A 25,462-nucleotide genomic window follows, 5' to 3' on the forward strand; every position below is an offset into this window, starting at 1 on the left:
AGGGGCTGATGTAGAAGCTCATGGCACCCGTCATAAACCAGGGAAACCTCTGGTAAATGTATTGGTGATGTTGGGACTAGAGAATGACAGTTACTGTTACAGCAGATATACCTTGGTAAACCACGGTAAATCCACAGTAACAGAAACACTGTAAAAAAATTCCTGCAGATGCGGGAACAAAACTGCCCCTTGGGAACAGTAAAAAGCCTTGTTCCCGTGTTTAAAAAAATCCTCTCCTCCCTGCGGGTGCCACCTGCAGTCAGCCAGCAGTGTCAGTGATTCATACAGGCTAGCTCCATGGCCTTCCTCCTGTCAAGTCCCGCCCTCTCTACTGCAACTTCCTGCTTAGCGTCAAACAGGAAGTTGCAGTAGAGAGGGCGACACTTGGCAGGAGGAAGGCCATGGAGCTGGCCTTGATGAATTGCTGCCGTCTGGCTGCAGGAAAGGCAGTGTGCTTACTTACCTTATTGACACTGCCGGTGGCCCAAAAAGTGAAGGAAGGCAGCAGTGCAGGGAGCCGGAAGGGAAGCGAGTAGGAAAGAGCTGACTGCGGAAGTTAGATTGAGAACCAGAGATAGCATGACGGCTGAAGCCCATGAGGTTAGTAGTCTCCCTTCCCTCTCCTCTGTGCAGCCGTCATCCCCGTTCACCCAAACAAAGCTAGCAAACCTGTGAGCTGCTCTGTCCACATTGTCGTTCTTTATTGTTGGTAGCATTTTTATTTGATCTCACTTATATTTTCAAGCACGCTGGCTTGTGCAGAATAGGGATGTACAAAAAGTAAGCATTAGTTTTCATCAGTTAGAGTAGTAATTAGTTCTAAATTGTAAATCATTAATGTGTATTTTCAAAGCACTTAGACTTACAAAGTTCCATAGTAACCTATGGAACTGTGTAAGTCTAAGTGCTTTGAAAATGAGCCCCAATATTGTGTCATTTGGAGGGGCTGTTATAGGGACTCCCTGTATTCGTGCAGAAATGTTTTCGCCTAGTAAAGGACAGCACCACGGGCCTTTAAAAATGGAACACAGTTCTTTAATGAATGAGCCTTGACAAAAAGACCCGCCACGGGTCGTGTTTCGGTGACTAGCACCTGCGTCAGGGGTCACAGTGATGACGTGGAAAACTTGGGGAATAACTCGAATATATTCCTCTACAATATATTATTCCTTACCCCACGTCTCATGTAGTAAAATTTTGATACAGAAAGTGAAAGTGCCTTGGTGCTTTGTAGCTTTTACTACATGAGACGTGGGGTAAGGAATAATATATTGTAGAGGAATATATTCGAGTTATTCCCCAAGTTTTCCACGTCATCACTGGTGACCCCTGACGCAGGTGCTAGTCACCGAAACACGACCCGTGTCGGGTCTTTTTGTCAAGGCTCATTCATTAAAGAACTGTGTTCCATTTTTAAAGGCCCGTGGTGCTGTGTTTTTTTTGTTTGGACTTTAGTTTGTACTTTGTTCCCTCTCTTTTGTTACATACTTCGCCTAGTAAAGGGCCATGAAAACAGATGTTATGAGTATCAGGTGCTTAACAATCAAGCTTACTATTTATAAGTACAATTTTAAAAAAAATCATTTAATTAGGTTGAGACCTGGGAGCTTTTAACATCTTTTTTTTTTCCTGTCCCTACATCTAAGAAGATGGCATGTGAGAACGTGCTCCTTTTGTTTTGTGGAATGTAGTGAGGTATTAAATAATGAGGGAAGGGCTTCCTTCATGCAGAAATTCTGTTCAGTGGGCCATTTACCATTTTTTTTCTTGAAGAGCAGTATTTTAATTTGGTCCCTTAGGGATACTTGGATGGAGTTGGTGTGTTGTTGGGGGAGGGGCATTCATAAGTTTCAGACCTTCTCCCTTTGTGGGGTAATACTGGGTTCCCTCCGGGTTTAGACTCAGCAGTAGTCAGACACTGGCAAGATGTGGGGTATCTCATTGATAATGCATGTTATACATCTAGACGCAACATTGCTCACTTAAGAAGAAATTAAATGGTACACACAGAGACACCCGAGAGATGCATTCATATACTGTCAGCTTCAGAACTATGTGAGTTCCTTGGATAAACATCGTTTGATGCTTTATTCCCATTTGAGGGAATTTTTTGAGCAAATAGGAGGTGGTTTCATTGTCTGAGCTTTGTACTGATTTATATCAGATATCTCCCCACAAGGACTTTGAGCCTTTGCATAGGCGCTGGAGTGGGGATCTTGGTATAACACCAGAAGCACTTGATTTTTACCACCTTATAAGGAGGCTCCCAGAACTTTCAGCAAATGCAGAATTAAAGAAATGTCAGTTTAGGATATTGTTAAGGGCTTATTTCACTCAACAACAAGCATATTATTCAGGAAAGATCACTACTCCGACCTCTCTAAAATGTGGGAGCCAGACTAACTCTGTTTTCTATGTTTTGTGGGCCTGCCCTAAAGTAAAGTATTTTTGTGGATTAGTGATACTGTATCTAGAGCAGCTTAAATATCAAAAATTCCCTTTTGCTCCAACTGGTTGGTTGCTGGACAACTGTAAGTTTCTGGAAGTTCAGGGAAAAGTGTTCACCTTTTTATTTGTAAAGTGGAGTTAGTGGGGGGGGGGGGGGGATACAATTTTGAGTGTGTGGGTTGGTAATGTGTCCCCTTCTTTTTTGAGTTGACGCAGTCACCTACGTGCACTGATGCTATATGAGAAACAGATGGTAAAATCTTCCCGTAAGAGGTTAAAACTATTTCGAGAACTTTGAGAGACCTATATTAATTTGTTATCACTACGAGCTAACAGTTTGATTTTAAATACAGTTTTAAAAAAGCTATATTAATACCGGACTGTGAACTATGCCTTCCACACCTATGTGGGTGTTGTAGGGAGGTGGGGTTCTCTCTCTCTTTTTTTTTTTTTTTTTTGCGGTGGTCCCTCTCATGTCCCATTGTTTGGTGAAGAGGGAGGAGGATTGGTGACTGATATTTGTTGATATTCGGGACAGTTCACCCAAGTGAACCCAAGTCACCCTCTCTCATCCTTGGTGACTTTAATATTCCTGCTAATGATCCTTCCAACTCTTATATTTCCAAGTTACTCGCTTTAACGTCATCCTTTAATCTCCAACTATGCTCCACCTCCCCCACTCATCAAAATGGTCACTGTCTTGATCTCATCTTCTCCTCCAACTGTTCACCTTCTAGTTTCCTTGCCTCTGATCATCCCTCCTCTGATCACCATCTTATAACTTTCACACTTAAATCTCCTCCCTCCCAGTCCCGTCCTATCCTATCTAATTTATCTAGGAATCTTCACGATATTGACCCTTCATCTCTATCCTCCCATGTTTCAAACCTCCTCTCTACTTTTGCTCCATCCACGTCTGTCAATGAGGCTGTTTCTTCTTACAACAATACTCTATCCTCTGCCTTAGACACTCTTGCACCTTTGATGACCCGCCCTGTAAGGCGTACAAAACCCCAACCTTGGCTGACTTCTAATATCCGCTACCTACGTTCCTGTACCCGCTCCGCCGAACGCCTCTGGCGGAAATCTCGGGCCCTTGCTGATTTCTTACACTTTAAGTTCATGCTGACCTCCTTCCAATCTGCTCTTTTACGTGCCAAACAGGATTATAATATCCAACTGACCAACTCTCTTGGCTCTAATCCTCGACTTCTCTTCACCACATTGAACTCTCTCCTCAAGGTGCCCCCTCCCCCAACTCCCCCTTCATTATCTCCTCAGACCCTTGCTGAATTCTTTCACAACAAGGTTCAAAAGATAAACCTTGCTTTCTCTACCTCACCAGCTCTCCCTCCACTAGTCCGTTCCCCTCTCTCTCCTTCCCCTCATTCCCTTTCCTCCTTTCCTGAAGTTACTATTGAGGAAACTACACTTTTCCTTTCTTCCTCAAAATATACCACCTGTTCCTCTGATCCCATTCCCACCCACCTTCTTAATGCCATCTCTCCTACTCTTATTCCTTTTATCTGTCACATTCTCAACCTCTCACTTTCCACTGCGACTGTCCCTGCTGCCTTTAAACATGCTGTGGTCACACCTCTCCTTAAGAAGCCTTCACTTGACCCTACTTGTCCCTCTAATTACCGACCCATCTCCCTCCTTCCTTTTCTCTCCAAATTACTTGAGCGTGCTGTTCACCGCCGCTGCCTTGATTTTCTCTCCTCACATGCTATTCTTGACCCATTACAATCTGGTTTTCGCCCTCTCCACTCAACCGAAACTGCGCTTACTAAAGTCTCCAATGACCTATTACTGGCTAAATCCAGAGGTCAATATTCCATCCTCATTCTTCTTGATCTTTCCGCTGCTTTTGACACTGTCGATCACAGCATACTTCTCGATACCCTGTCCTCACTTGGATTCCAGGGCTCTGTCCTTTCCTGGTTCTCTTCCTACCTCTCCCTCCGCACCTTTAGTGTTCACTCTGGTGGATCCTCTTCTACTTCTATCCCTCTGCCTGTCGGCGTACCTCAGGGTTCTGTTCTTGGTCCCCTCCTCTTTTCTATCTACACTTCTTCCCTTGGTTCATTAATCTCATCCCATGGCTTTTCCTACCATCTCTATGCTGATGACTCCCAAATCTACCTTTCTACCCCTGATATCTCACCTTGCATCCAAACCAAAGTTTCAGCGTGCTTGTCTGACATTGCTGCCTGGATGTCTCAACGCCACCTGAAATTAAATATGACCAAAACCGAGCTTCTCATTTTCCCCCCCAAACCCACCTCCCCGCTCCCCCCGTTTTCTATTTCTGTTGATGGCTCTCTCATTCTCCCTGTCTCCTCAGCTCGAAACCTTGGGGTCATCTTTGACTCTTCTCTCTCCTTCTCTGCTCATATCCAGCAGACCGCCAAAACCTGTCGTTTCTTTCTTTACAACATCCGTAAAATCCGCCCCTTTCTTTCCGAGCACTCTACCAAAACCCTCATCCACACCCTTGTCACCTCTCGTTTAGACTACTGCAATCTGCTTCTTGCTGGCCTCCCACTTAGTCACCTCTCCCCTCTCCAGTCGGTTCAAAACTCTGCTGCCCGTCTCATCTTCCGCCAGGGTCGCTTTACTCATACTACCCCTCTCCTCAAGACCCTTCACTGGCTCCCTATCCGTTTTCGCATCCTGTTCAAACTTCTTCTACTAACCTATAAATGTATTCACTCTGCTGCTCCCCAGTATCTCTCCACACTCGCCCTTCCCTACACCCCTTCCCGTGCACTCCGCTCCATGGATAAATCCTTCTTATCTGTTCCCTTCTCCACTACTGCCAACTCCAGACTTCGCGCCTTCTGTCTCGCTGCACCCTACGCCTGGAATAAACTTCCTGAGCCCCTACGTCTTGCCCCATCCTTGGCCACCTTTAAATCTAGACTGAAAGCCCACCTCTTTAACATTGCTTTTGACTTGTAACCACTCGCCTCCACCTACCCTCCTCTCTTCCTTCCCGTTCACATTAATTGATTTGATTTGCTTACTTTATTTATTTTTTGTCTATTAGATTGTAAGCTCTTTGAGCAGGGACTGTCTTTCTTCTATGTTTGTGCAGCGCTGCGTATGCCTTGTAGCGCTATAGAAATGCTAAATAGTAGTAGTAGTAGTAGTAGTGGGGAGGGGGAGGTTGTTTTTTTTTTTTTGTTTGTTTTTTGAGGATTACTGCTAACTAAGGCATGGGTGAGGGGTGGTTTGGCTGAGTGGGAAGGGGGAAATAGGTCAGGGGATTCCTTCAAAAGGGAGTATGGTCCACATGGGGGGTGGGGGCGGCAGGGTATCCCCACGGATGGTAGTGGGAGCATCTGAAACTAGCTGCTCCTTTTTTCATCTTTGACTGGGTGCCTATTAATCTGTGTACATTTTTGTTACTGGTTCATACATTTGTGCCTGGCTGCGAGAATACACATTACAGTGAATATGGGACTTAAGGGCTTTAGTAGATCTCATATTCAGAGAGTGAAGGCAGGAAAACTAAGGGACCCCTTTAATAAGCTGCATTAGATGTTAACATTCACCTAATGCAGCTTAAAATGGTGTACTCAAGTGTTCTGCTGTAACTGCCAAATCTGTACGTGCTAACCATGTAGTAAAAAATATATTTTTTGAAGGGGTTTGTTAGGGGCGAAGAGTGGGCGTTCCTGCACTAATCTATTGGCACTACATTAACGCATTCTAACAGGTTAACACATGTATACCATGTGAGCCCTTATCGCCTACAAAATGGGCAGTAGTACGTGCTCATGTGGTAATTTTTACAAATGGCTGTGTGCAAATGGCAACATTAGTACATGGCTGTTAATATAAAAAATATAAATAGCCATTTTATGGCTGCAGTAAAAATAGCCATAGGTCACAGGAAAGACCCTCATAAGAGCATGCTAAGGCCACTTTTTACTGCAGTGGATTGGCCACTATTGGAAGCAGGATAGTGGGCTAGATGGAACATTGGTCTGTCCCAGTATGGCTGCTATTTTGACTCCTAAAGTATGGTAAAAACACATTTTAGTAAATAGAATGCCTCACCTCATATGTAGTCCTGTTGTGGTCTGACATTGTGGATTGTTTCTCATTCTTTATCCATTCTTTGTTTTCTAGCAACATAAAAAATAATATTAAAAGGAGTATAAAAGCATGATATTTTATAACTAGGGTATCTAAACAATGTCATTGTGCCTTTATCTGGATCTATATACTCTTCTTTTTTTTTAATTCTTTACCAAGGGGTCCTTTTACTAAAGTGCGCTGAAAAAGGGCCAGCGGTAGTGTAGACACGTGTTTGGGGGCGCGCAGAATTATTTTTCAGCGCACCTACAAAAAATGCCTTTTTAAAATTCTTGCCGAAAATGGACTTACGGACATAAAGTAGAAAATGCAGTCTTTATAAACATTGTCCTGGAAACATCTCCTTTGATCTAAACATTCCCCTGGAAACATCTCCTTCTAAAGTAGTTAAAAGCATGCATATGCATGAACATGCTAACAGTTTTTGCTGTATTTTTAAGGTTACCATGAACTGAGTTGCTCATAAAGGAATTCTGTGTTGTGGGTGAAACTAGGCAGGTCATGTACAGAGAATGGGTGTGGAGAGTATACATCAGTTAATGCGTTGCACTAACAGACTGTAGCGCAGTTAGAATGGGACTATTTACTGCCTCCTAAATAGGAATTGCCTGTGCACTAACTGCAACCTGATTACCACATGCTAATGCAACTGTTCACAAACTACCTTCAATGGAATATGCTGGGTACACCTCCAATAATTACTGTGTTAGATTTGCAGTCCAGTGGCGTATCCACAGGAGGGAGGGGCCCTTGGGGGCCTGGGCTGTCCTGCTCCCCATCCCCGCACTTCGGCCTTAGGCTCCCTCCAAACCTGCAGCACCCCGTCAAATGCCTGGTGGCAATGCTGAAGCCCCGCCTACCAAATAAATTCAGTGCCTGAGCTGCTCTCCTCCTCCTTATAGTGCTGCTGTAATGTGGAAGTCAGCGGTGTGCCTCCAGGCATTGACGCCAGGACTTTTCCTTGTGCATGCTCAGTTTGTGCAAGAACTGAACATGTTTGGGGAGTCCCAGTGTTGGTGGCTGGAGGCATGTCTCTGACTTCCTCATTACAACTGCAGCACAAGGAGGAGGAGATTGTAAGCTCTTTGAGCAGGGACTGTCTTTCTTCTATGTTTGTGCAGCGCTGCGTACGCCTTGTAGCGCTATAGAAATGCTAAATAGTAGTAGTAGTAGTAGTAGTAGCGACTTGAGCACCAGATTTCTTTGGCTGGCAAGGCTTCAGCATCCCCGTCAGCAAGGTATTTATGATGCACACGGTGGGGTGGGGGTGGAGGGGATGCGTTGCGGCCCCCCCCCCCTTACCCAGAATTGGAGGGCTGGCTATGCCCCTGTTGGCAGCTTCTGTGCTTTAATTTTCTGCATTAAGCCACAGTAACTTCAAAATCAAATGTACTTTAGTAAAAGTACCCTTTTAGTAAGTTAGCATATATTGTACATGTTCAAGTCTTTGGAAATCCCATTTTGGGTGAGAGGGTGTCAGCTGTCTCCTGTTACTTTATTTTTCTAGCTCAGTTGGAACCAGAGCAGGAATCTGGTGCCATGAGTCTTCATTTTTGACTACCTTGACATTTTCCCTTTGTTTTATATTCCCTTTCAACTGACCTAGCCCTCTGTTGCATTGACAGCCCTCAGTTGGGGATCTGTACACAGGATGCCTTTAGGAATCTTCCAGTCTCAAGCCCTAATTTCAGCCACAGTGCCTTTGTTTGAGGACTTGGATTTTTCTCCCCAGGGGCTGTGAATGCTGCCTCCACAGCATTTCCAGTCTCAGCTGACACAGGGAGCATAAGCAGTGTCAAAAGTTTGTCTGTCTTGAACTGATTTGTACGCTCTGTTGAGCAGGTATTGTCTCTTACATGTTTGTGTACAGTACTGCATACATCTAGTGGCTCTATAGAAATGATAAGAAATAGTAGCATGTTAACAGGATTGTAAGGGTACTACTATTTTTTTGTTCATTATTGACTCTTACTATCATAGATTGTGTTTTTTACCATCATGATCGCTAGCTATGTGGTATTTAAAATCTGGAAATGGAATCATTTCAGATATTAGGCCACTTCATTTGTTGTGCTGGACTGAACTGTAACATAGTTAGGGTGATGAACTAGTCAATGCTTGAATGAGAGACTTCAAAGGATTTCCAAATGCTATGGAACGTGGAAATGATGAATCAGTAGACTTTTTTTTTCTTTTTCTGAGTCAATATTTAACTAATGTGTGGTTTTACAGGATGCTGTATTTGATGTTTTCTCTTGGCTAAAACACTAGGTTTGTCTCAACTGAACATTTGAACATCCCCCAATTTTTTCCATTAAAGAAAAGATATTAGAGAAATTTTAACTTGATTGAGAAACAAAATACTTCCTATGCTAACATAGCTTCACCTTCCCCTAGGTCTTTCTTTTTAATTTGCTAAGCCAGATAGGCAAATCTCTTGTAAATCTCCACCAAAAAAAAAAAAAAAAAGTGGAAGCAGCTGTAGTGACTAATACTAGAAGGAATAGCTGGCCAAGAAAAAAAAGCCCCAGACCCAATGGACCCATTTATAGTACCTGAGGATTCCAGCTCTTAAGTGGCATCCTTAACAGCAGCACATATGGACTCTGCCTCCTGGCAATCTGTCGATCAATAGTGCAGCAAAAAGTAGGGATCCAATAGACTGCTCATGTGCATCTGCGGACTTCCAGGAGAAGCTTAAAGCCCCAAACAACTGCACATAGATTGCACACTGCCCTCTACAGGCCAGGAAGACCCTAGTAGATAACATTCTATGCCTCCCTCCCCCGGTCCCCAGCCAGTGCTAGTTATCTCAGCCAGGAGCACCCCCTTTTCCAGTCCCTAGCCAGGGCCAATCAGCTCAGCCAGGACTACCAGGACAAAGCCTTCTGATCCACCTCTTGAAACAGTTCCTCCAAATCAGTCAAGGCCAGATCTTGGGAGATCCCTCAGTCATGGTAGTGGCTCAGAGTACATGATGCAAGACTTAGAGGCTCATTTTCAAAGCACTTAGCCTCCCAAAGTTCCATAGAAACCTATGGAACTTAGCCTCCCAAAGTGCTTTGAAAATATGCCTCTTAGTACAACATCCTGTGGGCTTACCTCATAGAGGGCAAATCATCTTTCCCCATTTTCTACATCGATGACTATCCTTAGGCCTCCTCAAGTCAAGAGTTAGACTACAAACAGGTTTGGAGTCTACATCCATTATAGTGGAGTGATACTGAGGAGGCTGGCTTACCTTTTGACCATTAGCACAAACCACATTCTGCCCCCACTAGCTCTCCTCTTCTGCCCCATGGTTTACCTAAACAGGGGTAAGCTGGCAGAGAAGGAGGAAGTGACCCAATGTGCAGTGATTCACTTCCTACTCATCCTCCTTTTCCTGACAGACAGTCTCCGTGGAGAGAGGGAGTCTGAGTACAGACCCGATAGTGGCTGCTTTGCAGAATTCTGCACAAAAATGAAACCAAATGTGGCCTTACTACTTTGCTGCACTTATACGTGTAGTTTTGTAAAATGGGGCAGCTACATGTGAGCATGGCACCACTTGCAGATGGAAGTTGCTGGGATCGTGCCATTCATTTTAGTCATGTTGATTTTTCTAAATGGCTGTTCTCACTACACATACTGGTCAATACACTTGCACTCCTACACTTGCAGGTATTTATAAAAGTCTGTGCGCCTGCTGGAATTGAGTAAGCCCTGATGGACATCTGAACTCCATTCTATATGAAATTGGGTTTCCTAATCGTATACTACCACAGTCGCCATTTGCACAGGTAAAATAATGTGACTTAGAGCATCTAGCTTCCTGGACCACATCCACTTCTGACTTGCAGATACCCTGTGTTTTAGGAGATAATTTGTTTGGAAAGAAAGCCAAAGGAACAGTGAAACCTGATCAAGGACTGATTCCATATGTGCATTATCTACTCAATGTTCCCTCCTCATCTAGAAAGGATTACCCAACATTTTTCAAAATGCCCTACTTTTCTCAATACTGTCTGCACAGGCAGTATTCATTATACACTTGTTGTCCTGATCAATATCCATCCACGCAGCAGTGTGCCCAATGTCAACAGCCATATGATAGAAAGCAGCAGTCTAACCCCAAGCCTAACCCAGGATTTTGACTATCTGGTGATAGGAGGACACATACACTGTATCAAATTTTCTTGGTCCCTAATCAGGTACTGCAGATAGTTGTACATGGATATAAAATAAACTTTACACAGATACTGATTTATTATATTTTATTTATTTGTTGCATTTGTATCCCACATTTTCCCACCTCTTTGCAGGCTCAATGTGGCTTACAATAAATACATCATGAATAGTAGAGATACATGAGAAATAAACATTTAGTATTACAGAAGGCTCTTGGGTAACATGATACTGAAAAGCATGATATTAATATAACAAGCAAATAGTAGAGACAGTTCTGGGTATATGTGAAGGAATTCATATTTGTTGGTCTTTGTGGTATGCCTTGTTAAAGAGATGCTCTGGTCCCTGTCTAAACTCCACCATAAAGAAAATGTTTCTCTCAATATGGAAACTCAAACGCGTGAAACCATTTTTCCCGAGGGAAATATTTCGCAACCTGGTACAGTCAATGGTACTAAGCCACGCAGACTACTGTAATGGAATCTATTTGGGATGCAAAGAACAAATTATAAAGAAACTTCAGACCGCCCAAAACACAGCAGCTAGGCTTATATTTGGAAAAACGCGTTTTGACAGCGCCAAACCACTCAGAGAAAAACTGCACTGGCTTCCAATTAAGGAACGTATCGCTTTCAAAATCTGCACGACAGTACATAAAATTATTTACGGCGAGGCACAGGGATACATGACAGACCTCATTGACCTGCCAGTCAGAAACACCATAAAATCAGCATGATCATACCTAAACCTCCACTACCCAAGCAGCAAAGGACTCAAATACAAATCCACTTATGCATCCAGCTTTTCCTACTTAAGCGCACAACTATGGAACGCACTACCAAAAGTAGTAAAAACTACGCTCGACCACCTACATTTCCGGAAAGCACTAAAAACAGATCTGTTCAGAAAAGCATACCCCACCGACCCAACATAAAAAACCTGGATACCTGTGACATAACGTAACCAAACACCGTAATGGACATATCCTAACTCTTCCTCTCCCTCTCTAAATTCCCCCCAACTGTATTTACCATACATGTACCTCATTCTACCATAATATCATCTTGTAATTGTTCATACCTTGTATTTGTTCATACCAGAATCGGTTAACGCCATTTACGGTACTATGTAAGCCACATTGAGCCTGCAAAAAGGTGGGGAAATGTGGGATACAAATGTAACCAATAAAATAAAAATAACGTACCTTGCCTCACCATCCATCAATCTCTATTTATTTATTTGTAGCATTTATACCCCTCTTTTTCCCGCTTGATAGCAGGTTCAGGCCAGCTTACATGGAATGGTACAAAGTAGCACAGAGTTAATACAAAGTATGGAACAAAGTATCAAAGATGACATAGTTACATAGGGTGTGGTACAAAGTATCACAGAATTAATACAATGCAAGAGACAAAGTATCAGAGATGACATTGTTACATAGAGTAGGTCAATAGTAAGAGATGTGGGGAAAAGATTGGTGTTTGGGTAATACTAGTGTTGTGGAGTTGGGTTCAAGAGTTATAAAAATTCTCCTGCAATCAAGAAGAATTTCCTCACTCTACCCCCACTGAGAAGATGGACCAGAGCTTTTACTGAAGGCATTTCCTTATTCCTGAAGGGACGAGGAAGACCTCAACAAGTACATCCAGAAGGAAAAACTGAAAATGAACTACCATGCTACTGTTCTTCCTCTTTGCTGCAATGACTGGCTAGCATTCCTCAACCTCAAGGATACTTACAGATTTCCATTCACCCTTAACTGGAAGTATCTCAGATTTGAGTATCAAAGTGAGGACAACTGGCACTAGGTATTGCCATTTGAACTCTTCTCTGTATCAAAGATCTTCACAAATTGCCTAGTAGTGATAGCTTTTAGCTTTTTATTGGCAGTTGGTGATATGCAGGTGCAGCCAATTATTCATCAGCAAACAATTAGATAAGCAGGTAGTAAATCAGGAGTCACAGAATTAAGAACATAAGTGTTGCCATACCGGGACAGACCAAAAGTCCATCAAGCCCAGTATCCTGTTTCCAACAAGTATTTGACAAGGTCCCAAAACAGTACAATACATTTTATGCTGCTTATCCTAGAAAAGCAGTGGATTTTCCCCAAGCTTATTGACTTCTTTTTTTAGGAAGCGATCCAAACCTTTTTAAAACCCCGCTAAGCTAACTGCTTTTACTACATTCTCTGGCAATGAATTCCAGTGTTTAATTACACGTTGAGTGAAGAAATATTTTCTCCAATTTGTTTTAAATTTACTACTTTGTAGCATCATTGTGTGCCCCCTAATCCTAGTATTTTTGGAAAGAGTAAACAAGTGATTCACGTCTACCCATTCTACTCCACTCAGTATTTTATAGACCTCTATCATGTCTCCCCTCAGCCGTCTTTTCTCCAAGCTGAAGAGCCCTAGCCACTTTAGCCTTTCCTCATAGGGAAGTTGTCCCATCCCCTTTATCATTTTTGTCGTCCTTCTCTGTACCTTTTCCAATACCAGTAATTTTTTTTTTTTTTTAATTTGTACCCCACACTTTTTCCCACTCATGGCAGGCTCAATGCGGCAGGCAATGGAGGGTTAAGTGACTTGCCCAAAGTCACAAGGAGCTGCCTGGGCCGGGAATCGAACTCAGTTCCTCAGTTCCCCAGGACCAAGGTCCACCACCCTAACCACTAGGCCACTCCTGGTCAAGATATTTTTTCAAATTTGTAAGTGATAGGAAGAAGTGCCAAGATGGCATTTTGTGGCTCAAGGGTGAAGGGGAGGAATACGTAGAAGCTGATGAGGGTAAAGCCGAACTACTTAACAGATATTTCTGTTTGTGTTCATGGGTGAAGAGCCAGGAGTAGGACTGCAGAAAACAAATGCCAATGGATATGTGATAGACCTGGGCAGGTTCTCAGAAGACTGTTTGTGAGGAGCTAGCTAAGCTAAAAGTAGACAAAGTGAGGGGGCATGGGATACATCCGAGGGTACTCGAACTGACGGCTCCGTTGTCTGACCTTTTCAGTGCTTCTTTAGAGTCTAGAGTGGTCCTGGAGGACTGGAGAGATGTGGTTCCTCGCTACAAAAGTGGAAGTAAGGAGGAGGGTGGAAATTAATGGCCTGTTGGTCTGATCTCTGTGGTGAGTAACTTAATGGAAACGCTTCTAAAACAGAGGATTGTGAGATTTCTAGAGTCAAATGGACTATAGGACCCGAGACAATATGGTTTTATTAGGGGGGAGCGCTAGATGTGATGTACTTAAATTTTAGCAAAGCCTTTGACAAGGTACTGCATAGGTGACATAAACTGAGTGCCCTCGGTGAAGTACTTCCCTGTAGGGAGAGAAGAGGGGAACTTGAGGGCGATTTGTAACTGACAGTCTTAACGTGGCCAGACAGGTAGAAAAGACAAAGGTCAAATCCAGAAGGATGCTTGCGTGCGTAGGGAGAGGAATGGCTAGCAGGAAAAAGGAGGTGATAGTGCCCTTGTATAAGTCTCTAATGAGGCTCCATTTAGAATACCGTGTGCAATTCTGGAGACTGCACCTTCAAAAAGATAGAAATAGGATAGAGTTGTTCCAGAGGGCTGCTACAAAAATGCTCAGTGGTGTCTCTCATAAAGTGTATGGAACAGCCTTATAGACCTCAATATGTATGCTCTGTAAGAAAGGCAGGAGAGGGGGAATGCAAAAGAGGCATTTAATGAGAGAGCATAGGACAAAGTTAAAAGGTTGTAGGTTTAGGAGTAATCTAAATAAATATTTACAGAAATAGTTGTTGATGTGTGGAACAGCCACCCAGTGGAGGTGGTGGTGACAAAGACTGTCTGAATTGAAGAAAGCATGAGACAAGCATGTGGGATCTGTTAGGGAGAGGAAGAGGTAGTGGATGATGTGGATGGGCCATTTGGCTTTTATCTTCTGACTTGTTTTTTTATTCAAGGCAATGTAGCTGCCTGCACCAGATGACAAGTAGAACAATTAAGAAATAAGTACAGCAGGCAGATAAGTGCAGAAACAGCAGACCTTCTTTGCTTCTGCCCCAGGGAATGCAAGGGCAGCAGTAGATTAGACACCAGCCCTAAATCACGAGGCATCTATACCAGAGAGTTCAGCAAAGTTGTAGCAGAGTCCCTACAGATAATGCATGCAACCTAAGATGGAGTCCCAACAAGCAAAATCATACAATAGAGATTGTACTCTCTGCACCCAAGAGGTGTATGGCTCTTCTAGCCAATCAGAAACATGGAGAAATTTGTTTACAACAGGTGTCTATAATGTGATGACAACCAGGAGATATTCCCAATTTGCTGTGCCATGTGTGTCTGTCTGCTCCTGGCATAGCTGATAACAGAATTATGCAGGGAAGAATCTTACTAAAGCAGAAATATGCTCTAACTATGCTCTTGTAGCAGTCTCTTAGTCAGAGAAGCAAATATATGGTTTTAAAGAGGCAGTGTTTCTAGCAATCAGGTAGGCCTAACAGCCTGATTTTCAGTAACACAATCAAGGTTTTTTCCATCCTGCATCACCAAAAATGAATAGACTCTTTAACAGAGATAGGGATATTGAGCAAACAAGACTAGAAAGACAGTGGAGTCAGGTGACTGAAAACCAAATGGCTTCTGATTTATGTGGGTTAAGCAACATTACACCCCCTCCAGAGATTTGGAAGAATATTTCCAAAAGAAAATTAACACCCTGAAAGCATCCTTGCCAGTAGTCTATCCAGTCCTGTAGATCAGTGGCGTTGCTAGGTGGTGCCACAGGGGCCTGGGCCCCCCCCCCCCAAATTTGCTCTGGGCCCCTGGTTGGCTGGCGGGGGTCCCCAACCGTCGCTAGCTGAAGACTTCATCCAGCTGTGGTCTGCAGCAGCGCTGCCGCATTACCTGCCCTGCTGTCTCTTCCCCTCACATCGGGCATACTCCTTTTAGCGAAATTGAGCATGCTGAGTTTCACTAAAAAGAGCGTGCCCGATGTGAAGGGAAGAGAGAGCAGGGCAGGCAATGCGGCGGCACACAAAGTCTTCAGCTAGTGGGGGTTGGGGACCCCCGCCAGCCAAGATGTTTACAGCGGCAGCAGTAGGTGGCAGCGAGGCATTGAGGGGGGGCAGCGACCAAAATGTGCAACCCCACCTTGGGCTGTGGCCCCCTCCCACCTCGAGGTCTGGCTATGCCCCTTCTGTAGATAAATAGGAAACAGTGAGTTTGGATTTTCCATTGGCAAATAACATGGCAGTCTTCTCAGAATTGCTCTTTGACTCACCTTACCAAGGTTCGGACTTATTGGCTATTTTATTTAGCATATATATCTGGTTCCACTTTGAAATTAAGAGCCCTGAGCATACACTATAAGATGACATCCAATTTTTCTTTTTGTTTGATTACACCATAGATAAAGCTATACAGCATCTTCAATCGATACTTCAAATTGTTGTTGAATGGATGAAAAGTAGTAAATTAGTGTTAAATGTGGACAAAATAGAAGTGGATGTTAGTGGGGAAAATATATGAAGATCTAATTCCCAAGACTATAGATTTGTATGGAATCAGAATCCAGGTGGTTTATCAAGTGTGAAATTTAGGTGTTATCATAAATTCTCAACTTTCATTTAAACATCAAGGGCTCCTTTTACAAAGCCATGGTAGTGATTACCGTGCAACGTAGCCCTTAAGAAATGAATGGGCTTTGTCGTATTTGGCGCACCGCTAATCACCAGTGCAGCTTTGTAAAAGGAGCCCTAGGTTTGTAATGTGGTAAAATAAAATTCTTTCTTCAAACTATAATTGTTGAATAAACTGAAAGGTTGTATTCCAGATGAGAATTCAGATTTGTTGTACTGGCTCTTGTTATTAGTGGTCTGGATTATTGCATCACTCTTTACTTGGGGATGCCAATTACAAAATTAAAAGTGTTGCAATTTATACAAAATGCTGTGGCTGGGTTTATATCAGGTTGTCCTTGTTTTCGGTCATTTACACCAGTACTAAAACAACTTTTTATTTATTTATTATTTATTTATTTATTTATTATTACTGCCTTAGTGATGCCATAGTTTATTATATGATATTTTGTATTGTGTGTTCTTTTTAATTTATATGTGTTTTATTGGTAACCACTTAGTTGTAGATGGTATATAAAATAAATGCCCGCAGGACGTTTGCAGTTAGAAGATGATCATCGCCATTGCTAGTTATTGCTCGTAGGGCTATCACTATGAATAATGTTTTTTAGTTTTGTTTTGTTTTTGCTAGCTCTACATTTATAGAACCACTTACTGCCAGTTATTAGGAATGAAGATTCATTGCTATGATTTAAGTTTTATTAAAACACTATTTTACACAAGCTTTTGGGGTAGCTTCTTCAGGATGAGGTATTATGATTTCATCTAGCAATGTGAGACAGATGGAAACAGCAGGTTACTGTTTAGATGATGGAGGATGGGGGATATGATGTGGTCTGATTGATTCTTGGTATGAGTGGATAGGTCTGTCCTGTTTAATGATGGAGTTCTTTTCATTTTATGTTTTATTATTTGTAAACTGCTAAGACTTGTTTGTGATTGGCTGTATATCAAATATAAATAAACATAAACCTAACGTATTATATTTTAAGCAATCACTGATTTTATTGAGACTACTTACAATACAGACTATGGGCGTGCTAGCGTTTTTAGTGCACACTAGCATTTAGGGAGTTCTAAATGTCAGTTATGTCCATAGGAATATATGAACGTCTCTAACATTTAGCCCACCCTAAATATTAGCACTCGCTAAAAATGCTAGCATGCCTTAGTAAAAGACCCCGTTTTCAATGCACAGTGCTTTTCTTTCTGAATAATAGATCAAACTTTAGCCCACCCCTCCCCATTGCACTGTATGATTCACTTGTAATGTTCAGTCGCTAGTCATCATTTGCTCTGACCTGCTCATTTTGTTTTTGACTTGAGAGAGTGTTCTGCTGCACGACTAATATTTCACCAAAGTCGTTATGCCCATATCAGCCCTCTCCTGAAGTCACTTCACTGGCTCCCTATCTGTTTCCGTATAAAATTCAAGCTCCTCTTATTGACTTATAAGTGTATTCACTCTGCAGCCCCTCGCTACCTCTCCACCCTCATCTCTCCCTACACTCCTTCCCAGGAACTCTGTTCACTAGGCAAATCTCTCCTAATTGAACCCTTGTCCTCCATTGCTAACTCCAGACTCCGTTCCTTTTATCTCGCCGCACCTTATGCCTGGAATAGACTTCCTGAGCCATTACATCAAGCTCCATCCCTGCCGCCTTCAAATCCAGGCTAAAGGCCTACCTGTTTGATGCTGCTTTTGACTCCTAACTTGTCACTTGCTCATAACCTTTATCTTGTCTTCCTCTCTTCAATAGTCCCTTTCCCTATGTGTCCTTCTGTCTGTCCTACCCTTATCTTTATTGGTCCTGTCTGTCTGTCCTGATTTAGATTGTAAGGTCTTTTGAGCAGAGACTGTCTTTTCTTCATGTTCAATTGTAAAGCGCTGCGTACGACTAGTAGCGCTATAGAAATGATTTATAGTAGTAGTAGTAGTAGTGTTTACCCCCTGACAGCTAGTTAAGTAGTGTCTTATTTGTCTAGAGTTGCAAAGTCACAGGACGGTTTCATGAGGGAGAATATGAAAGTGATATGCTGGTTTCTCAAGCTCTGCATTGAGCAGGTTCAGTGGTTTTCCCTGAATCAGCTGTGAGGTGCAATAGGGATCCTTGTTGGATGAGTGGGTTTATAGGAACCCCCAATTTATGGAAGATAAGTATTTTTTGATTTGATTAAAGTTTTTCAGATATTGAATTTGTGCTGAATGTTTTCAAGTGACTAATCATTAAAAAAAACAACAAACCTCCACCGTTCATAAAATTATAAAGCAAAAAGCTCAAAGACCCTCCATCAAAGTTCAGTGTGCAAATTGATGGAGGGTCTTTGAGCTTTTTGCTTTATAATTTTATGAATGGTGGAGGTTTTTTTTTTTAAATGATTAGTCACTTGAAAACATTGACTCCCTTTTACTGAATTGTTGGGGGGGGGGGGGGGGGTCTTTTGAATACCTGAAATCTTTTTTGTCCACCATTTTTGAATTTTACAAACAAATCTTTCCATCACCTAGCTTCTCTTATTTCTCTTATCCATGTCAACATCTTTCTGTTCATGCCAGTTAGGTGCATCGTAGCATACCTCATTCATCACTATTCTTTTTCCCTTTACAGGTGGAATTTCTATCCTTCCAAAGTGTATGTTTGTTTTCCTGAAGAACATTTATTTTATTTGATTAAAGACCCTCTTTAACATATATAGCTCTACCCCCTCCACCAATTTGATCCACCCTGTCACCCTGATATAATTTGCACCCTGGTATGAAAGTGTTCCACTGATTATCCTCCTTTTACCAGGTCTCAGAGATCCCTATTATAGCTAGCTTTTCATTAAATGCTATATATTCTAACTTTCCCATGTTTATTTTTTTAGGCTTCTAACATTTGTATATAAACACTTCAAACAGTATTTTCTGTTTCTATTAAAAACATTTTCAGCAGTTGACAGTCATAATTTGCAATCTTTCAAATCTGTTTTCTCTTTATTTAAAAGCATTTGGTCTAGTATTGCCTTTATTGCAACCTTAGTTGGCTGAAGGGTTATATTCCTGTGGAGGATTTTAAATTGTTGGTTCAAAGTTTGGTAGCGAGTGGTCTGGTTTATATTTGGGCTTGGTGGAGTCTAGTATTAGAGCATTGCCAGTTGTCCAGAACGCTGTGGCATGTCTTACCTCTGGCTTGTCACATTTCCAGCATATTTCCCCAGTACTCAAGGAGTTTCATTGGTTATGGTGGAGAAAATAATTCAGTTTAAAAAGCTTTGTATTGTGATGCTCATTATTATTTGAGAACTGCTGTCCAGATCTATTGGCTAAATAGGTCTTTGAGATCAGCAGGGACTGGTTTATTATCTATTCCAGCTTTGCGGAAGATACATTTTGAAGAGACAAGGCAAAAAAATAGTGGGGCCAAGATTGTGGAATTCATTGCCGGAGCAGATTAGCCCCCTAGTTTACTAAAGCTTAGCTTGAGTTATCTGCAGCAGGGCCCAGTTTATTCCTATGGGCCCTACTGCAGATAACTCAAGCTAAGCTTTAGTAAACAACTCCCTTGGACAGTAGGGAATACAAGTAAATTTAAAAAGTTGCTGAAAACATATTTATTTGCGGAAGCATTTACGATTTGAAGAACTGAACTTATTTTATAGTTGACTGAAGAGACTAATTATTGTGTAGCAGAAACAAGAGAGTGTGGCTGTATTTGTTTTAATTTTTGTTTGTGTGTGTGTGTGTTTTATTTTACGATTATGTATTTTGTAATCCACCTAATAATTATGTGGAATATAAATAAATAAATTAATAAACTAAACTAGTATCACTATGCCCATCTTTCCTGTTTTGAAGATATCCTTCAAAATACGTTTTTTTTCAAACCGTTTACTTTGATAGATTGCTTTCCCCCAGGTTCGAGTTTAATCTCCTTTTTAAATGTTGATGTCAGCAGCCTAGTTCCATCCTGGTTTAAGGTGGAGCTCATCTTTCCCAGAATGTCACCCAGTTATAAATCTCTCGTCCCAGTACCATTGTCTCATCCACACATTGAATCTGTGGAGCTCTGCCTGTCTTTTGGGTCCTTTTCATAGAATGGGGAGCATTTCAGAGATTTCAGCTTTCTTCCTAAAAGGCTTAATTTGACTTCAGAACCTCCCTCCCACACTTTCCTACGTTATTGGTACCCACATGTATCAAGGCAGCTGACTTCATCACAGCACTTGCCTAAAGTCTTATCTAGAAGACATATGAAGTCTGCCACCTTCGTACCAGGCAGGCATAGCTATTGCTAGATTAGGACTTTTATGCAGTTTTTATTTTGCAAAGTCAAAAGCACAAACAGGAAAAAGCCTCTACGTCAGTACAACAAAGATGATGACACAAATGACGACCAGCTGTGTGGATGAATCAAAGAAAATTCTTTATTGAAAGCACCAGCCACAAAGACCTGACATGGGCTGTGTTTCAATGGACACAGCCACCTGCTTCAGGGGTCGCAAATAAGGCTCCAGACGTAAAAGTGGAGAATATATTTGATGCACAAAGCAAAGCAGAATTTGTTTACACTGGCGTTTTTTGTGTCCATATCCCATATGCACTGTGAACCTACATTATAGAAATACATACAGTAATTTCTATTTATAAATGTGCCAAAAGTGGGGCTGGAACTATTTACTGTCTGCCGGTATGGGCTACAATAATCCGACATACCACATGACTGGCATGTTCATAGCATTTAGTTTCAACTAAATTTATTCCTGATTGCATTCAAACCAAATTTGAGACCTCAAATTCTACTGGAAATCTTTAGGTTCAGTTAAATCTAATTAAGTTTGTTAAAAATGATCCATAGTGGACAAGCATCCTTCATGTAATACCTTGTTAGTGATTAACTAGAGCTGTATAGTACTTGATAGATGGGTTTCAAAGCTCTTAAAGTGCAGTGCACTCTTTAGCAATTAACTTTGTTCAGTGTAGCCCTGAACCTTCAATATCAATGTGTATGTACTTTCTTTGTAAAAGAAATAAGTGACTCAATACTTCAGTTTTCCCAGCTACTGAACATTCACGTCTGGTTTAATTAGAAAACGGGCAGCTCAATAATTCCACCATAAGCTAGTAATAATGTATCAGTGGGAGTTCTTGAAACCTTTTATCATTCAAATGCTGAGCAGTTTCTTAAATAAAGTGGATGAGTAAGTGTTGCTTACAGAAGTAAGAGAGATGATTAGCAATAGAAGACACATCTGAACCTGCCAAAAGCACTGCTTTTGTCCCCAGAAAGAACCACTCACAGTTGTGGTTCCACTATGTCTTCATTTTATCCCAGCAGCCTCTTTTCATATATTCTTTCATTTTTTTGAATGTCTGGTTGTTGTCTATTAATCCCTATAGGAATGTGGCTTTGGTTATGGCGAGGATGCAGAGTGCATGACATGCAGGCTGAATAGATTCAAAGAGGATTGGGGCTTTCAGAAGTGTAAAGCTTGCCTGGACTGTGCTCTGGTTAACCGGTTTCAGAAGGCCAACTGTTCAGCTACCAACAATGCTGTATGTGGGGATTGCTTGCCTGGGTAAGTCACATATTGATTTATTTTCTCTTCAAAGAGTCTTTGTAGTTCACTTAATATTACCATATTTCACAATGACCTAATTGTTAAAAAAAAAAATAATTCCAAGTGAGCAAATTTATAATTATTTTTATTTTAATCCTTTTCATTCCTGTTATTTTAGATTCTCTGAATTGCTACAATAATTAATTTTCTAATCAATGTATCAATACACAATTTCAAAAATAAAATAGCCCTAACCAAGGGGGTCTTGCTAAACTATATGAAGCTTCCAGCACAGAGTGTAGGAGTAGCCTAATGGTTAGTGCAATGGGCTTTGATCCTGGTGACTTGGGTTTGATTCCCACTGCAGCTCCTTGTGACCTTGGGTGTCACTTAACCCTACATTGCTTCAGGTACAAAAACTTAGATTGTGATCCCTCTAGGGACAGAGAAAGTACCTACATATAATGTGTACAGTGCTGCGTGTGTCTAGTAGCACTATAGAAATGATTATTGCTATTAGTAGTAGTAGTAGTAGAAGCATGTGTTTTACTGTGGGTAGGCATTAGCAGAGGAGGAAGCAGGCATTTATAAAAGCTATCATTTTCCTGCTCTAGTTAATATAAGTAGAATATAAGATCAGTGTGGCAAGGGGGCAGCAAGGTCCACATTGGACAGAAGGAAGAGTGTCCTCATACATGCTCGTTTGTATCCCCAACTCAGCTCACTTCTTCCTCCTGCAAAGCCCTCCAAAGTTCACCATAGTTCTCAGGTATACACAAAAAGTAGCACATACGAGTTTATCTTGTTGGGCAGACTGGATGGACCGTTCAGATCTTTGTCTGCCGTCATCCACTATGTTACTATCCAGCTTATAATCGAAACATTTTGCCGGCGATCTTCCGACACAAATCGGGAGATCGCCGGCGATTTCGCAAAAGTGGCTAAAAGCGTATAATCGAAAGCTGGCTTTTTAACAGCATCGCCACTTTCCCGTCGCCTCGCCGGCGAAAGTTCAAGGGGGCGTGTCGCCAGCGAAGGCGGTGCATGGGCGGGCATGGGCGTGGCTACCAGATGGCCGGCTTTCGGCGATAATAGAAAAAAAAAAAGCGGTGTTAAGCGGCATTTGGCCGGGTTTACTTGGTCCTTTTATTTTCACGACTAAGTCTCAAAAAGGTGCCCCAACTGACCAGATGACCACCGGACGGAATTGGGGATGACCTCCCCTTACTCCCCCCAGTGGTCACCAACCCCCTCCCATACTACAAAAGTTAAAATGAAAACCTTTTTTGCCAGCCTGTATGCCAGCCTCAAATCCCGTACCCACCTCCATGACAGCAGAATGTGTTGTATCGTCTGACAGCCTTTCCATGGTTGCAATGTGGCTCTCGGGTGAGTGTGACACCTTTTCTGTTAGGTGCCCTGCAGAGTCACATCAGCAATGCATTGTGGTGGGTGTAGGGTACTGGGCTCTACTCCCATGGTGCTTTTCCCTCCTTCTAACTGGGTCAAAGTGTGCCCTGTTTTGTTTCCGGTAGTCCATGAGGTAGTGGCCATTTTTGTAAGCCAGTTTTAGATCCCTTTCATGTGTTACCCACGTTAGAAAACGTTATTACCTTGAATGTTGCTGAAAGAGGGCATTGTACAGCATTCTGCCAGTTTGGACCTACTGCTAATCTCAGTATCAGGGAGACTCTTTGCCAGTGGGGCACAACCTCTGATCTGCAGTTAACTGTGAGTAAAGGTGCTTATTCAAATAAAGCACTTTTTCAAAGACATTAGTCTTCAGGTGTCAACTGCTGTGCCTGCCAAGGTTATACAGCAGCAACAAGTCCTAGAGGCCTGAGTGTGTGCAGGTCCATGGAGCACTTTTAGTGGGTGCACATTTGTAGGTAGGGAGTTTGGGGGGGGGGGGCTCAGCACCCACCGTAAGGGAGCTATGCATTTGGGACCTGTTTCTGAAGTCCACCACACTGACCCCTAGGGTGCCCAGTTGGTGTCCTGGCATGTAAGTGCACTACAAATGCTGGCTCCTCCCACGACCAAATGCCTTGGATGTCACCGGGTTGGAGGTGGCCGACATTTTTTTCCATTATCGCTGAAAAACAAAACCGGCCATCTCCAACCCAGCGACATCCAAGGCATTTGGCCAGCCTAAACTGTATTATTGTAAACAAAAGATGGCCAGCCGTCTTTTTGATAATACGGTTCCGGCCAGCTGTTGCGCCACCGCCAAAATAGATCACCGGCGATCTATTTCGCCGGCAACGTTCGATTATTCCCCTCCACGTTACTATTTACATGAGTATAATATACAGGCCTTCACATGCAGAAGAAGTAGATAGATTTAATTTATATTCTGCTAGATACTATAAAGTTCATTGCAGGTTATAACTAAATGCAGCTGGTTAGTTACTAGGAATTACAAATCATAAAATTCTCACACGTCATAAGAAACTATTTAAACCAAAATTATTCTAAATTTTTACTTTAAAATATCTTTGAATCTCCGTCTACACTAGAGTAGCACAAAAGCTCGGAAATGAGTAAGAGCTTATAAATTAAGCTGAAATAGCTTTGTTCAAAAGCAAACAGTGCAAGATTTCCCTTGAACCTTCCAAAGTATGGAAATCCATGTCAGTAAAATATTTGCAAAATTTTTTTTTTTTGTTTGGACAAAAAAATGAAACTCTATTCAGCTTGTAATAGTCATTTTCTTCCATTAAATTTAGCCTAATGTATACATTTTGGAATATCTTATGAAAACCTAAAACACTCATGTTGGGCATGTACTCTGTATTTATCCCTATCATGCTATTGGAATACAGTGCATTTCATTATTTAATTTACTTCGGACATGTAAAATTAAGGATATTTTGCTTTAGAGGAGGGAATGCTTTAATACTGCTGTGGAGGACTTGTACACAAAAGTTTTTGTTATTAAATTATGTAAACCCATGCATAACACTATCTTGTTTCCAAACTCTCAAAGTTAAGAGCCCTTTTATTTGGCTGCTTTGCTCTTCATTACCTTTCTGGTTGTAAGGTTTACTTGTCTTATTGTAACTAAAATAAATAAATGTGCTGTTTATCTGTCAAAACAAATAAAAAAAAAATATATATATATATCTTTGAAATAAAAAAAAAAGGGGGATTTTTTCGCTAAAACCACAGTCCACAGCCATATGTATTACATCTGGGAAAACATTCCAGGTTTTTGTCACCTGATAAGGCAGAGATTGTTCAAAAATCTTTCCATATCTCACTCCTCTCGGATCTGGAAAATGAAAATTAAGAAAATACATAAGGCTCTCTTGTTTTGGCCTACAATGGAGGTAATAAAAGGGCCATATAACGTGGAGCTTCACTATACAGACATTTAAAAATCATAGTACATAGCTTAAAAATTGCTCATTGTCTAATTGCAAGCCAGTGTGGTTGATATAACAACAGTGTAGCCCTGTCATATCTTGCTGCTGGATAAAGTAATCATGCAGTAATGTTTGTAATTTCTTTAATTAAAGAATTGGAGCAGCCATTATAAATAACATTGCTGTAGTCAAATTGTGTTAGCTGTAAAGCCTGAACTA

General features: G+C 41.7%; 1 protein-coding gene across 1 annotated transcript in view; it reads left to right on the plus strand.

The window, feature by feature from the left end:
• TNFRSF19 (TNF receptor superfamily member 19) overlaps positions 1-25,462 on the plus strand; it is a 98,748-nt gene that overhangs the window by 17,155 nt on the left and 56,131 nt on the right. Inside the window, exon 4 of the mRNA XM_030200311.1 lies at positions 21,715-21,893. Coding sequence (XP_030056171.1) covers positions 21,715-21,893 — 179 coding nt within the window. The remainder of the gene's footprint in view (positions 1-21,714; positions 21,894-25,462) is intronic.

This window comes from Microcaecilia unicolor, chromosome 4 (genome assembly GCF_901765095.1).
Source record: "Microcaecilia unicolor chromosome 4, aMicUni1.1, whole genome shotgun sequence".
Lineage (NCBI taxonomy): Eukaryota > Metazoa > Chordata > Amphibia > Gymnophiona > Siphonopidae > Microcaecilia > Microcaecilia unicolor.